General features: G+C 38.9%; 1 protein-coding gene across 2 annotated transcripts in view; it reads left to right on the top strand.

Annotated features, from left to right (window-relative positions):
* The first annotated feature begins 846 nt into the window (after positions 1 to 846).
* Positions 847 to 15,803, top strand: part of GAS2 (growth arrest specific 2) — an 81,618-nt gene continuing 66,661 nt past the window's right edge. Inside the window, exons 1-2 of one of the 2 annotated variants that reach the window (XM_053945423.1) lie at positions 847 to 902; positions 10,037 to 10,195. In XM_053945423.1, coding sequence (XP_053801398.1) covers positions 10,054 to 10,195 — 142 coding nt within the window. In that variant the 5' untranslated portion in view covers positions 847 to 902; positions 10,037 to 10,053. Of the gene's footprint in view, positions 903 to 1,262; positions 1,320 to 10,036; positions 10,196 to 15,803 lie in introns of those variants that run through there. The other variant, XM_053945422.1, reaches the window with a different exon arrangement.

The raw sequence follows: 15,803 nt of genomic DNA, 5'->3' as shown, positions 1-15,803 counted from the left end.
AGGGTAAATCAGTGTGAACCGCCTTTGCCGTCCCTCTGAAAAAACTAAGTATTAAACTTCCGTTCAGTCAATGTGGACTGCTCGAGGGTAAGAAATCGGTGTCAGAGACGGAAAAAAAAAGAAAAAAGAAAAGGAGGAAAAATGAGGGGGGAGGGGGAAGTGCAAAAAAACCCACTAAACAACAAACAAAAAACAACACCAACCACAAAAAAATCACAAACCCCCCCCCAAAAAAAAAAAAAAAACAAAAAAAAAAAAAAACAAAAACACAAAAAAAACCAAAAACCCCCAAAACAACAACAAAACAAACAGACAAAAAAAAAACCAAACAAACAAAAACAAAACCGGGTTTCCCAAAGACAGCATCAAGCTGAGCGGACAGAGGTATGAGCAGAGGCAGCGCGGCCGCTCCCAGCACGCTCAGCTGTGCTCGGGGAGACGGCGGCAGCTGCCGGAGGCGAGAGGGCAGCGAGCGCGGCCCCGGAGGCGGCGCCCGCAGCCCTGTCTGCCTGCCCGGGCCAAGGTGGGAGCCCTGCCTGTTTCCCCCCAGCCGAGGTGGGAGCCCTGCCTTCCTGCCCGCCCCAGCCAAAGCGGGAGCCCTGCCTGCCTGCTCCCCCCTCCCTGCCAAGGTGGGAACTCTGCCTGTCTGCCTTCCTGCCCGCCCCGGCCAAGGTGGGAGCCCTGCCTGCCCCTGCAGCGGGGCTCGCTGTCAGCTTTACGGCGGAGCTCGCCACGCGGGCTCCTTTAAATTGAGGGCGTTTCGTGTGTCTTGCCGGCTGCTCTCGAGTTTAAAGAGAAAGGGGCCAGAGCGAAGCGGGAAGGTGATCTTTGCCCGGCGTCTCTTCGGTGGGGAGTAGGTGCTTTTGTTTTCTTCCTTCCTCAGTCCCGAGGAGGCCGTGGGGGTACGTCGGGGGAGCAGCAGGGCTCGGCTGGCCGGCGGGCACCGCGCCGCACGACGGGGGTGGCTGCTGCCTCTGTCTGGTTGTGGGGATTTGCGGGGGTTTGGTGTAGATTTTTTTCTTCCCGCTCTCTGACCGTGGGAGTTTGAAAGCATGGCGGAGGCGGAATGCGAGTGTACGTGGGTGTGTGGCGGAGGTCCACGCGTGGTTCTCCCGGGGCTCACCGCAGTGAGGATGCGGGCTGCTGGCGGACTGCCCTGGGCATCCCGCGGAGGTCCGGGGGCTGCGGGGGGTTTGCTTGGTCCTGACCCCGAGGGACAGACCTGGGAGCAGCACTTCCAGCACTCATGGCAAAGCCATTAGCTCAGCCTGACTGTGGAGGGGCCCCGAGGAGGACAAACGCATCGGACGCCGTGGCGGGTGAGAGCGGGGCGGGCAAGAAGGGATGGGGGGGTGGCTCTTACTCACTGTGCACTTACCCCTGGCCCCAACCTCTGGTTTATCTTTATGGCTTCTCTAGACAGCCCTGGGGTGCTGGTAGTGCAAGAGGAGGAGGGCGGGTTTGTAGGTCCGCAGCGCCTGCGGGAAATGCGCGCCTCCGCATGCGAGGCTGCAGCAGCTGCGGGGCGGGAGGCGGCCGAGCTCCGCTGCAGCGCGGGCGGTTGCGCCAGGCGCTCCCAGCTCGCCCCTCCGCCGCTCACGGTGGCAAGAGAACGAGACCCTTCTTGTGCCAAAAGCCGCCCTTGGTTAGCCCAGGGCACTTGGTTTCCTCTTCAGGCTCTAGATTCAGATCTCCGAGGACGGAGTTTCACTTTTAAGAAGGCTCTGTTTCTTCACTAACGTTCTACGTGTAAGGCTGCTGTCCATACCTAGGATTTCTATGTGCATCCTGGTGCAATGGTGTCATCTGAGCCTGCTGTCTCTGCGCGCTCCTACAGGAGTACAGCTCCTGGGACACCAGGACGGATGCATTGCAGGCTCCCCAGTGTGCAGTTTTAACATACTTCTGACATTACTTTGCAATGAAAAATTAACGAATTATGATTGGTTTTCCATGTACATTATGTATTTTTTGTTTCATTGCAAAGTAGATGCTGTGCCAAGTGTAACAGTTTTATGAGGGTTTTGTGACATGGATTGTGATTTAATAGGAAGTTTCTAAATAGGACATTCCTAAATTCATACTGTATGGTGCCATAGGCCATTTATCAGGATTATACTGCCCTTGTTGGAACCATGGTCAAACTTACATGAAGGTGGTGAAGTGCTGAAGAGTCAATACTATCCTCAAGTTCTAGCTGCCACTTACTTTATCCTGCTGACTTATTTGGTCACTTTATTTATTTTACCTACAGTCTTATTTAAATTGGCACACTTACTAACCACAGTACCACTTCAACTCCACTTTACACCTCTCAGTTAAACTTAACACTAATTTCAGGACAGGATTTAGAAATGGAACATCATAATTAAAAGCAAAGCTGATGATTGGAAGTCAGCTTGTAGTACTGTCTGCATAGTGTCCTTACAGCAAGAGACACTTCTACTCCTTGTGAGATGTGATATGTCAGTTTAAATATGTATTTTATTTTCTAACTGGTGGAGGTTGAAACTTCTTTTGTACTAATTTTTAATGGCTATTTTGCTTAGACAATGAGAAAAACATATAGTAAGAGCCAGGCTGAAAGGAATCAACTTCAAAGGTTATGGACAGTGTTAAGAATAAGGCTCAGTTTCCAGAAGTTATAATTTTGTGAGCAAGTAGATATTGAATGTTACTAAAGTTTTGCTTTAGGAACATTCAGTTTGTCTGTATGAGAAAGATTTTCTGCTTTCCTTTTGGTAAGGGAGACATTATCAAGGCAATAAAATTGTTTCTACTAGGCATAGTCCTGAAAATGTCTAGGCTTCCAATGATTAGAACAGATTTTTAAATGCAGTTAACTTTGTTTTGGTCTGGCCTCAGACCAGGGGCTTTACAGGTATAAAGTATCGGTAAGCTGTTGTGCCAGGTTCTCCATCCTCCCCTTGGAGTACTGCACACATTCATAATGTATATTCATAATGTAAAGGAGAAAGGCTTCTTGTGATTAAAACTTACTCTATCAGTGTAGATCACATTTTGATGCAAGCCATGAAAAATTCTAATAGATTAATGAGTTTCAGATGGTGGTTCCCCTTCAGTGCCCCTCCCCCTGCTCCTAATGTACAGTATGTTCCAAGTTAATCTGGGAAAACTTAGAAACCTTTGGCTAAATTGGTTGTGGTATAGTTATATATCCTATATATATATATATAGGATAATAAAATATCTAGAATAATTAAATTTCCTTATAAAGATATGCTGCTGCATTTGTCAGTTTATGTTTTATCTGCTTGTTTATAGTAGTGAGCAAAGTTAAGATTATATGTAAGATACCTGTATGATAATGCAGACGAGAATGACCTGTTGTTTCTTATAGAAAGGAAAGCTCTGCAAATAGCTCTAGAAGAGGAAATATGGAAGGTATTAGCATAATTACTTTAAAAATGATTGTGTTTGTTTTCATGTATGTAAAAGGGCAAAAGGAGAGTGATTACTCTTCTGTAGTAAATTGGAAAATGAAGGTGGTAAAGACTAAGTAACATTTAACAGTGAGTGGCAAGTCTCTGGGTTTTTTCTTACTGCTTCTTTTAGTCCTTTTTCAGCATTTCAAGAAAGGGAGCTTTCACAGTTTCATTTGGGAAAGTCATTCCACTGTCTAGCAGATCTCACCATGGGGAACAGTTTCCTGACATTAAAAAATGAAAAGTTTTTAGTTATTTTGTGGCTCTCAAAGGAAGGCATTCATATATCTTTTTTCCCCTCTTTCTGCATATATGTGTGCATATATACATATGTATATATATATGGAAAAACAAGAGCAACCTTTAGCCTGTGAACTGATGTTATACTCTCCAATACTGAAAAATATTTCAACACTGAGACAGAAAAACTGCAGTAAGTTTTAAAATGTGAATGTATTTATCCTTGGTTCTGCCATGTCTATAAAACTGGCACTTGATGATGTGAAGGTGGTGATTGCAATATGGGTCCCAAATTGTGTGCAGCTTCATTTCTACTTGCACAATTATGCATTTTGTTCTGCAGCTTAATCTGTTTATGAACACTGAATCTTACGCCTTTTTTGCACTCAACTTGCTGTTACAGTTAGTGAATGATGCACGCAGTCCACTTAAACTCCAGTAAAATTTCAAAAGTTCTGTTCTTTTCCATCTGCTTGAGGTCATTAGAACTAGCAGGGAGATCCAGCAGAGACCCTTGCCAGATACACTCATGAGCTCTGTTCTGGCTTTTGATCCTCTGTCTCCCCTCCTTCCAGGCTGGCTGCTGTCCAGTAGCATTACCTTCTCTCTAAGACAGCAGGAGATTGTCTGTATTTATAGCTGATACCCCTCTGTCAAAGCCAATGTACAGTCTAGTGCTCAAGTTCCAGTTCCTTCAGAGAAAACTTGCTGATCTTGTCTAAGTTGCTGTCTGTTTCCTCTGTCACTGACAGTAAAGCAGTTGTGCAGTTGTGTGTATGATGTTTAGTTTCTTCTACAACTGGTGGCTAATATGCTTCCTCAGTCATATTATAACAGGTTTCATTGCACAAGCTTAAAGCCTACATATTTAATCCTGATAAGATTTATGAAAAATAGTCTTTGAGCCCAGGGTCTGAGGCAGAGTTATGGCATCTTCTATTCCAGCTGTTCCAGCTTTGTAGAGCCACTGAACTGGCATATGTGCGGATCTTCAGTCCTGGATAACTCTGGTTTGGCTGCCAACTGCACAGAGCCAGTCAATGAACTTGCCTGCTAGGCAATAGTGCCTGGGTGGGCCAAACCTGATGTCTATGCACAGTGTCCCTGACAGCTGTTACAAGGTAAAGGGCACATCATGTAGGACCTTTGCATCAGAGGTGATTTGATTGGTTACTGTAGGGAGTTCTGCATTTGCTTTATGATATTTTTTCCCCTCTAGAGACACTTTTAACTTGTTTTTATTCTTTTCTAACCCAATACAAAGAAAAATGCTTGTTTCACTGGATACTTAACTTCTATGCTAATTCTTATGTCAAGTCATAAAAAGCAGTGACTCAGCAAGACTTCTTCATTCCTGACCTAGAAGGATTGTATGTGGGAGCAAGCTGAAATAAATGGTTCAAGCCCCTTTTTGTTTGAGTATTAATGCACATGTAAATGGGAACCAGGTTGAAGTGACAATGAAACTCATGTGGTACAGAGAGCACTGCATAGCCAGCAGCTAGTCAGTATAAACTGTTATGCATATATGCTGGAACTGGATGGGTAATTTGGAGTAAAAATGTATTGGTTTATATGATTATCTAGCAGGGTGGAGCACATATATTTTCTTTGTATGTATATCTATGCATACATGCAAGCTTTTATATATACATTTTTTTCCTCTCTTTTTATACTTGGTTGAAGAAAATTATCACAATTTTACAGGTAAGGAGGGTGGTTGGAATAGGAAAGGGAATTGAATCTGGGGATCTGCAACTGTGAGTGCTTCACTGTGCACCAGTTTTACTTTCTAGATTAAACAGTCTTTGCCTCCTGTGTGTTTTTGAGTACAGTGTATCATTCTTGATTCCTTTTTTCCTACCTGTTAACCCCAACAAAAGCCAGTAGAAACACAGAAGATCACTTGTTTGATTCTCATTGCTTTCACCTGATGATCACTGATAACAATCATCAGATAGTGTAAGGTTATGCTGCTGGCAAAATACAAGCAATGAACTGCAATAAACAGATAACTAAATGCACTACTGTAAAGCAAAATAAGAACTGCACTGTTCAGTAGGAGCAAACAGAGAGAAATACGACCTTTTAGTGTTCAATCTGATACACATTTCTGGGTGTACTGTAAACCATCCCACACGGAATTCTTCATCTAGACAATAAGGCTAAGAATTTGAGATGTCATCCTCTTATTGAGAGAGGCTGAAAAAAGTCTTGTGCCACATAAATATGAACTGTAACAAAATAGGATGAAAAGTAGTCAAAGACTGTTCCTCATCTACATTCTGAATAGTAAGGGGAAGCAATTGCTTTAAAGCATTTAGAGGTAAGTTTTGAAAATGCTTCTGCATATCATGTCAGCCTCAAGAGTTTACAGAGAAGTATAACATTCTATAAGATATTTGACATGTTTGTGTTGGCTAGTTTTAAACAGCTGTATATATGGTGATTTGATGTTGCTGTTAGAAAATAGTGAGATTTGGAAACCCAATATTTTTTGGCTACTTTGTTCATACTTTGTCTGCCAAAAGGAAAGGATGAAAGAGTGGTTGGGGCCAGAGACTTGCCTCAGCTGTGGTGATGTATCCTTGAAAGCTGCTGTCTACCTCTGATGCAAGTTAGTCCATTCCCCTGACCTGATTCCTCACTGATAAATTGTCAACAAACTTTTCTTCAGTTCACTAAAAAATAAATATATTAAGACATTTTAAGGAAGAGATTTGAAGATATCTGAGTGATGAAGCAAGGGCCTGGCCTTCACCACAGGAAGAATCTTCAAACAGATCTTGAAGGAGCTCAGTACTCCATTGTTGTCACCTTCACATAACTATCACATTTTGGCTTCTTTGTGGATCCCAGCTACTGTGTGATGCTGTGATGAAGTTCTAATACGTATCTGCTGATACAATTGATGAAGTAGATGAACATGGGTACTTCAGTACTGAAGTATTGCAAAGGCTTAAGTTGAATTTAATAAGTTTGGTAGCGATCAGTGTTTGCATGAAAGAAAATTCAGAGTTTGAAAGTTTCTAATGCCTGCAGTTTGATAACTGACCTCCAGTATAACTTGTAGAGTTTGTGACAGGAGATACTGTGCTCCTTGAAAGCTGAGTTTTAATTTTTTAAGAATTAATTTTACGAGTCCAAGGTAGGAATTTTGTGGATTTTTCTGAAGTGTAGGGCAGTTTTTCAGAAAAGTAGTGGAGAAGTCAAAAATTTTGGGGTTTTTTTGGAAATGAAATCAAAGAAAATTTACACTGAGGTAAGGTTGGCTTGTGTGTGATTTATCTGTAATTCTTCAGGCTCTTCATCAGTATTAACGTTCTCATTCCTCAATCCTCAGTTTACATGCCCACTGCATACATTATTGTATGTGCATACATTATTTTAATAATGTGCATACATTATTTTAATTCAGGGCTACTATTTCAAGCGGACCTAGTCCCAGTATAGAGATGCATTAATCATTTTCACCTCCTAGAGACTTTTGTCACCTGGTTTCTATCTTTCTAGTTTCTCATTCTGAGGATGTGTCTTATGAAAACTACCTTAAACTCAGAATACCCTTCTTGTCTCTCTTTTTTCTTCTTACTACCAGAGTTACTAAGAGACTGAAGCACCCTTGCATCCTCCAAAATCTTTGTTCTCCCACTTTTCTTCCCTGAATGATTTCAAAAGTTTCTTGGGACTTTACACAGCCTGATTGCTGAGTTGGGTCAGTATGAAATATATTTCAAGACAATGCTGTATTTTAGAGACAAACTGAAATAATATCCCTATTCCCCCAATTCTCTAATGCAACCTCCAACCTAATGTATTTCCATTTAGGTTGGAAGGCACCTCCAAGTGTCATCCAGTCTAACTCCCTCCACAAAGCATGTATGAAATGTGAAATTATTCCCAGTGAAGAGGTGCAGGGTCTAACTGTTCCTTTAGTGAAATAGTTCTGCTTTTTCTGTTGTATTTTTCCAATTTGTATGTAAAGAGAAACAAATTGCAGGATTTTCCTAAATATTTAGATACATACATTCAGGAATAAGAACTCTTAATTTTTTGTATTTTACCACTATAATTGCAGAGGTAATTCAAGAGAAAAACTTATTTAACTTCTGGCTCTCACTGTATCAGTGGAGGTTATAAACCACAGAAAGTGGTCAAAATTATTTGAAGGCTCTTTCTGGAAAGCAAGTATGTGATAGATACTTGATCTTTCCTATATAATCTTTGGTGACAACTGGTGTCAGTTATCTCTCTTGCCTCTTTTTCTATCCAAAATGAAGCAGGATTTGGAAGAGTAATTTATGTGGTTCTGAGTAACTTAGAGAAACTTTAAATATACTGTCATTGAAATTCCTTAGCTGTTGGTAGCTTCTAGTCTGAATCAATCTATTTTGAGAGTGACAGTCCAGATTGATTTTTGCAGAGCTAACAGTCCAAGTCTTCTCCCTCCCCTCCCTTGCAGCCTGCCCTAAATGAACAGATATGATTTGAATTTAATTAACCAGGAAGCCATAAATCCAAGCTGACATTTTTACAAAGTCAGTTTCACAACCGAGCAGTGCATAAGTTAAGTACTGAAGTCTGCTTTAAAATCCTCTGCCTTCAAAGAAACTTTGATACATAAGGATTTTTTTTGTTACAAAAATGTAAAATATATTCATAATTCAGAAATATGTGTTTATACAAGAGAATGAATAATTTTTATGTATGTTTTTGTTTCTCCCCAGCAGAAAAAATTTTGTCTAATTTCAGTAAGAAGTATATTTGTAGTGAACACTATGCCTATCTCAAGGGCAAGCTAAACTTCAGGACTTGGGGTGAGGTACTGTCAAAAAGAGCTTATGCAGATCTTTTTGCAAACATGGAGTTTAGTTACAGAGAGTAGGGTAAAAAATGCTGGAGTATTTTAATACAAGTATTAAGATATCCCAAATACCATTACATACATTTGGATAAGTCAGTTACAGCACAATTTTATGGAAAGGCAATTTTTTTTTTCTTTTTTTTTTTTTTTTTGACAAAGAAATTGGTTTCAGTATTTTTGATATTCAAGCCATAATGGATAGTATAAAAAATTGTTATTTTTCATTGTTGTTTTTAAGGTCACAAATATCTCTTACCTGGTATGAAAGGTATGCAAAGGACAGAGGGAAAGTGTTTGCAAATTCATAAATTGAAGGCAGTTGACATGTCTTACTACAATTGGTGTGGATCAGTCAGTCAAGAATAGGCAAAGGACTATTCCTTATGGATCTCACATTCACTTAATGTCTGTCTAGTGCTGCCTATACAAGACCTTGTGTCTGCTGGTTGGTGTAGGCTACAGCCTACCAGGCAAAGAAGTCTTTCAGCTCATTGCTACAAGTTTCTTTCAGAGAGGAAAAAATAACCTTGCACACTTCTGCCACAGGTGAAGTAGCCCTTCAGACACAGAGATAGGTCCAGTGGTTCTGACAGCAGTGGCTCCTGTGACTGACAACACTTAATGCATCATGTGTTAAAGATTAGTTTTCTCACCTGAAAAGTTTCAGTAAGTCATCACTGAAGCAGAGGAGAATTTGGGAAGTGGCAAGTGTGAGTGACCAACACTAGCTATTCTGCTGCTCTCTGAAGAAATAATGCTATTGAGTCAATATATTTGGTGTAGTTTTTTTCTTTAATAATTTTGAGGCTGTAGAATAGACTGTTTCCATTTGGTTACAGCATTTATTAATTGTTAATAAGATTACTGTAGGAACATAATTTGGTTGTTGCCATGATTTTCCTAGGCATGATCCAAAAATCTCTGAGGCTCTCCAATGAATCTGAATGGGTATTGGGTCAGGCACCAGAGTGAGTTGTTAGCTTTGTGCAAAATGTTTCTTTTAATTTTATTTTAATAATTCCTTGCAGAACATTTTGTTGTGTTGGCAACATGTAGCATGGTGAGTACAAATGAAATTAACATTTATCTGGATGATTTAATCACTTACAAAAAAAATCCATTAATAAAACAAAGTTTCAATCATTGGTGTGTGCAACCTTGTGTTAGATCCACCTCTGTTTGTCTGATATCTGATCTCTTAGACACACAATTACTGTTATCATTATTGAATCACAAAATGGTTCAGGTTGGAAGGGACCTTAAAGACACTTCATTCCAGCCCCTTCCCTTACCATGGCAGAGACACCTTCCACTGTACCAGGGTGCTCAAAGACCTGTCTAGCCTGGCCTTGAACACTTCCAGAGATAGGGATTATATTCTGGCTGGGATTATTTTCCACAATTCTAAAAATAGAGCACATGAGATTTAATTGGTATAATGAAGAACTTTTTTTCTTTTTTTTTTCTTTTTTACATGATTAAACAGGAACGACAAGATAAGCAATGTGCACAGCCCTGAGCCCGAAAGCGCGTGGGCCTGGCCTCTCCGACATGCATCAGTACAGTCAGTGGCTTGCAAGTAGACACGAAGCCAACTTGCTGCCAATGAAAGAGGATTTGGCACTCTGGCTCACAAACCTACTGGGTAAGGTACAATAAGATGGAATGGAGATACTGGGCAGTGTGAGAACTCCTTACACTGTTAGCTGGGAATTCAGATTTCTTTGTGTTTCAAAAATAAAGTTATGATTACATAGCTACCATCATATAACACAAATATTAGCAAGGTCAGAAAAGTTAATGAGTAATTTGCCTCCATTGTGTTGCTGTGAGTAGCATAACTGAATATTTTACATTCTGTATTTAGTTTTCTTTCAAATTTCCTCGTAATTTTTTTTTTTGCATGTATTTTCTGTACCTATACCACTAAGATGAATGATACTAATTCCTGCCTTCACCTGTGTCTTCCATTTTGATAGGCCTCCTAAAGAGTATGGTGTAATGACTGTCCTGAACAGAAGGAACCATTTAATAGTTCTTGTCTGACCAAGTGGTCTAGTTATTGATAATTGCTGCCCAAGGCAATGCATGCTAAGACTTGTGGTAGCCTGTGCATAGAGGGGTTTGACCTAGCGTAGCTGGGACCTGGAGATTTACTGGTGTACATCTTGGTGTGTGAAGACAAAGCTTGTTGTTGTCAGAAGAGGATGCAAACCAAAACTGAGGAAAAAAAATAGGTACGTATAAAAAAGAGCAAATGAGATTGTCCCTGGCAGGAAGGAAAGAGACAACACTTTGAGATGTGCAAATTATTAAAGAAGGTGGAATTTAGAAACTATGAGCCAGGAAATAGTATGTAGTTTGCAGAGAACGCTCAGGGAAAAATGTCTTCTGTGTGATCTCTGTAAATACAGAGGATACTACCGAAGTAATAGATGGCTTAGACAATACCTCATCCTAAGGGAGAGCCATGCCAGTAATTCCTCTCATTAAATAAAGAGAAGAAAAATATTTCAGGAGCTATGTTTACATGAAACTTTAGTTGATGGGATTTTGGAAGAAAATGTGTTGTGCATGGTTTTGGAGGATTTATTTAATTAAAAAAAATCTGAAAATCTGTTCTGGTGAGACATGTGCAGTGTCTTGTCATGGCAAATGCTGTAGTTAAATCATCACAGTGATATCATACAGTAACAGAGTATATCCAGTGTCTTTCATCAGTACATTCTATATTGCTCTATTTCCTCTTTTTCAGAGAAAGAAAAGGAAATATCACTTATGACAGGTGTGGTCAATAAGGACAATGTCAATAGAACACAATATTTTGCAGGTAGACTATACCTATTTTTGAGTTGTGAATCCACAACTTCAAAAATGGCAGGTGTTTTAAATGACTTCTTTGTATGGTACTTCCACTTAAATTAATGTGTTTTGAATATAAAATTGTCTATGTAAAATCAGAACAAAATTCAGAACTTTTCATTCCAGTTATCACAAGACAGTAATCCAAGTGACTGTTTTTTGAATTGGAAGCAACACATTCCATTAAGGATTCAATATATTGTTTAAATGTTTTGAACAATGAAGTTTTAGTGATCCGCTCTAAAACAAATAGAAGCTTGCTTGCAGTTTGTTAGTAACAGAGTTCTCCCAGTGATAAGTTTAGGAATGAGGTCACTCTTTGAGCAAGAAAGTAGCAACCAGCAGGAGGTTCTGAAATGCCAGCTGTAATTAAATATCTGATTTTTCATATGGACACCAAGTTCTGCACTGCAGAACTAAATGGGCACAACCTTCTTTTAATTAAGCAGCATATACAGTTCATTTGCTTAATGCATTCCCCCACACCTTCTTGCACCAAGTTCTCTTTTTCTCAGAGTTTGTGCTGATGAATTGAAATTATAGTGTTTTGTTAGAGTGTTTTGAATTCCTATGTAGACATTGTTATTCAAATTAATAATTCAATTAAGTTAAAATTCACATTCAAAATAAATGAAGTGTGAATTAAAACAATTATTATCCATAAGAGTATATTAACTCAGAATTCAAATTTTGTTTAATTACTGCATAATCTTGATAAACTTTTAATAGAGAAGGTATGTGTGAGCATGCTGCTGTACAGTAAAATAGAAATTAATATACAGTGTGCATTTTTCAGCATCCAAGAGGATAGAAGAATATGGAAGGCTTTTTTTTTGTTTGTTTTGGGTTTTTTCTTGTCTACATGGAAGAAATAATGTATTTTGAATTAATGGTCAGTAGATCTTTACATGCTTGGACATGCAAGTAACATGGAGCAGATGATACTGTATGTATCCACATCCTAGCTTGCACTGTCTGTATCTTGTGTGGCTTCATTGTAAGTGGCCTTATTGCACTTTTCATGCTATTGCAATGAATTTCTCAATTTATAAAGGAAATGAATATGCATTTCATTTAACTTTTGCTGTTTTGTTTCATTTATATTCTTGTTATTCATCTGTACTAGGACTCAACAAGGACACAATCTTTTAAAAGAAATGTAGATTTTTTTTAAAATAGTATTTTAGGCAAATACAGGACTGAAACTCTTTGAGGTAGTTTGATCAAGTGATGGTCCTTTAGGAGATTTTTGTGGAGGGACAGTTATGTCCTATACAGTGTTACTGGAAGTTGAAATGGTGATGGTTTTGCAGCAGCATAGCCTGATGTGGGTTCAAAATCAAACTGGAAAACACTATCGAGATATTGCACTGTATAATATGAATGACGTGTTTTGATAACAGATAGAAAGTAGGCATAGCTAGAATTTGACCTTACCCAATTGATAAATTAGAAAAGTGAGATACATTGTGCAGCTGGAAAATAACACAGGAAGACTTTTTAATCCTGAGACTTTGCATATTTAATTTAGCATGGACATTGTTGTGGGGGTTTTTGTTTAGTAATCACTAGTACTTTTGTGTGCACTTTGCTAATTATTTTTTGGAACCATGTCAGAGAAACTCAGAGCTTCTGAGAGGACAGTTCGTCTTTACAGCTCCATTGCTGAATAGATTTTAGCTGTCTATACTCTGGGGGATGGAAAAAGGACATTGCAGATGAAATCCATGTGTCAGATAGGATTAATTCATATGATATTGTACATTAGAAGATTTTCAAAGTGGGACATGTCAGTGTTGTGGTTTGTCTGCTGGAAAGGAAGATTGTAGCCATAGATGTTCGTGTCTCCTGTCCTTGCTTCTTTCTGTTGAGCTTTGGTGTCTCAGTCCAGAGTGGCAGTGACAAAGCTAACGACATGTGTTAATCTAGCTTACTTGCAAGTCATGATGATCTCTTGAGCCTTGTTTCTATTAGGTATAGAGCTAATGAAGCATTTGGGAATGCTTTCACTTCTGACAAACTCCAAATTTGGTAGACTGTGTATATACTTTAGTAGAATGTTCTTGTGGGAACTGAGAAGTTCTATTCCACCCTGAGCAAGCTGCATATGGGAATTAGAACGCTTGGGCCACAGAACTCTTCTAGTAGAGGCAAAATGGCAATTTGAAAGATTTGCTTGTCTGCTTTACTCTCTAGTATTGTCTTGTTTTCTTTTGTGTGTCTGCAGAAGCAAAATGGCTGACATGAGGAGAGAGTGAGCCTCCTCACCAGCCTGTAGTTTGGGACAGGTACAGAGAGATGGTTTCTTTGTCACCTCTTCGGCAGTTTTGTGGACCTCTAATATTTTTCCCCATTCCTGGAGTTTATTTACAAGCTGCAGAGGGTTATATTTTCTTTTTATTTTATCCAGCTCCATTTACCACGTGGGACTGACTACACCTCAGGCGTATGTTGGGTTCCAAGGTTTCAGTCTTGACACCTCTTAACAGAAAAGGGCTTCAGAAGCTCATAGCTGAGGGGCCAGGGAATGCAAGATGCTGAGAAATTGGACACGTAAACACTGAATATTGTTTGATGCATGCAAAAGTTGCTTGGGTGCAAAAGTGAAGGAGGATTGGAGGAAAGGAACAGAGGCAAGAATGTTAGGAGAAGCATCAAGTTGAAGACAAGGCTAGGTATTTAAAAGGTTGAAGGAGGTGTACAGTTTGAAGTTGGAGAATGGTGAGTCTTCTGCAAGAAAACTGTCTTTCTTTGATTCTGAATTAAATCTGTTTCAGCTTAGTGTTCTTGCTCACCTTGTTGCCTAAGAGTATTTTGTAACAGAACATGTATTTTCAACATCAGTTTGTTCAGATCGATCCAGTGGGAAATATACATTTTAATAGTCTGAGTATCAAGATATTCACAGTACTGATACCTCCAGTGATTCTACTGGCACTGATATAGTTTCTTACTTAGTTGAGTTGCTTTATAATTTTCTTTATTATCAGCATGCCTTTGGATTTTTTATATGTCCCATTTCAAGTAAGTAATAATGTCTCAATGCTTTCAAAATTATTTCTCCTACTGTCAACTATTGTAGGGAACAGAGTAGTCTTGTCAGAAAAGAGCCAGTTTTGTATATGCATAGTCACTGACCTTGGTTTTCTTTATTTTTATCACATTTTGTTTTCTTGCATTTATATACTATGTGAATTGAGAGGATCAGGAGCAATTGTTTCAGTAGTGCCTCAGTATTGTAGACATTTCAGAGATTCACTTCAGTGAAATATTTCTATTTGCAAACTACTAGTTTTGTGTTACTATACAAAATATACAATTAAAATAGAGCATCAGCAAGTTGTGAGGCTGGAGTCAGTCTTGCACTGTAGTTATTACACTAAGTGTAATAGAGGAATTTACTAGATTTGAGTACCTGGGTCTTTAAGTCCATCTCTTCTTCTGAAGGCTCTGGATGTCTGAGACCTGTAAGGAAAACTTTATCTTCAACCTCTTGGGCACACACCCAAAGCATAAACTCTCGTCCATTATTTTTTCATGGACCTCCAGTCTGGTTTTATTAGGTCCCCCAGGACTAGATGACCTTACAGATAGCTGCTCACAGTTTGCAAGTGGTAGGTGTTCAGGTGCAGCTGTTTAACTTTTTAAGAGGAATCTGGTGATTGTGGTAAAAGAAGCACTTGAGAGGTTTCTGAAAGCCTTCATATTCCTGGATTTTCTTCTCATACTTTCAGTGTTGTTTGTTTATTATACTTAATGTTATTACCATTCTATAAAAACATTGCAACTGCTTTCTTGTAATTATAGGGGAGTTGTACATTTTTAATGGAGTTTGATGTTTTTTCCATACAAATACATGGACCAATTTTTTCCTCAGGTTATGAACATTACTCTTACTTGAATCAATACATTTCTACTGTTAAATATGTCAGCGTGTCTGTTTTAGCAAAGAAATGCCACCTTATGAAGCCATAAAATACAGTGAACTGAAAGCTGACACCTAATATACTTTTCATTGGAGACAGATGTTCAATGCAAAACTCATTCTTTCAGATTTCATAAAGGCGAATAGAACTCAAATAATCCAGCTTAGTGTACAATATGCAGTGACCAAACTGCTCATGCAATTCAGCACTTAAAGTAATATAAATATACTGTTAAATAGCAGAAAAAGATAACAATTTTTTTTATATCTTTGTAAAAAGAAAATATCCATAAATAAGTTTTAAGGCTTTTATAATATTTATTATTATGAAATGATGCATCTATAAATTATAGGACAGAAGAGATATGTAGAATGTGGGGTTTTTTGGTTTATCTTTGTGAAAATATTATGTGTTGCAAATCAAAATAAAAATTTTTAGTCTGTTAAAGGTACTTGAAATAAATTT

This window comes from Vidua chalybeata, chromosome 6 (assembly GCF_026979565.1).
Source record: "Vidua chalybeata isolate OUT-0048 chromosome 6, bVidCha1 merged haplotype, whole genome shotgun sequence".
NCBI lineage: Eukaryota > Metazoa > Chordata > Aves > Passeriformes > Viduidae > Vidua > Vidua chalybeata.
The sequence above is the reverse complement of the archived record's forward strand: the minus strand, read 5'-3'. Positions and strand labels throughout refer to the sequence as shown.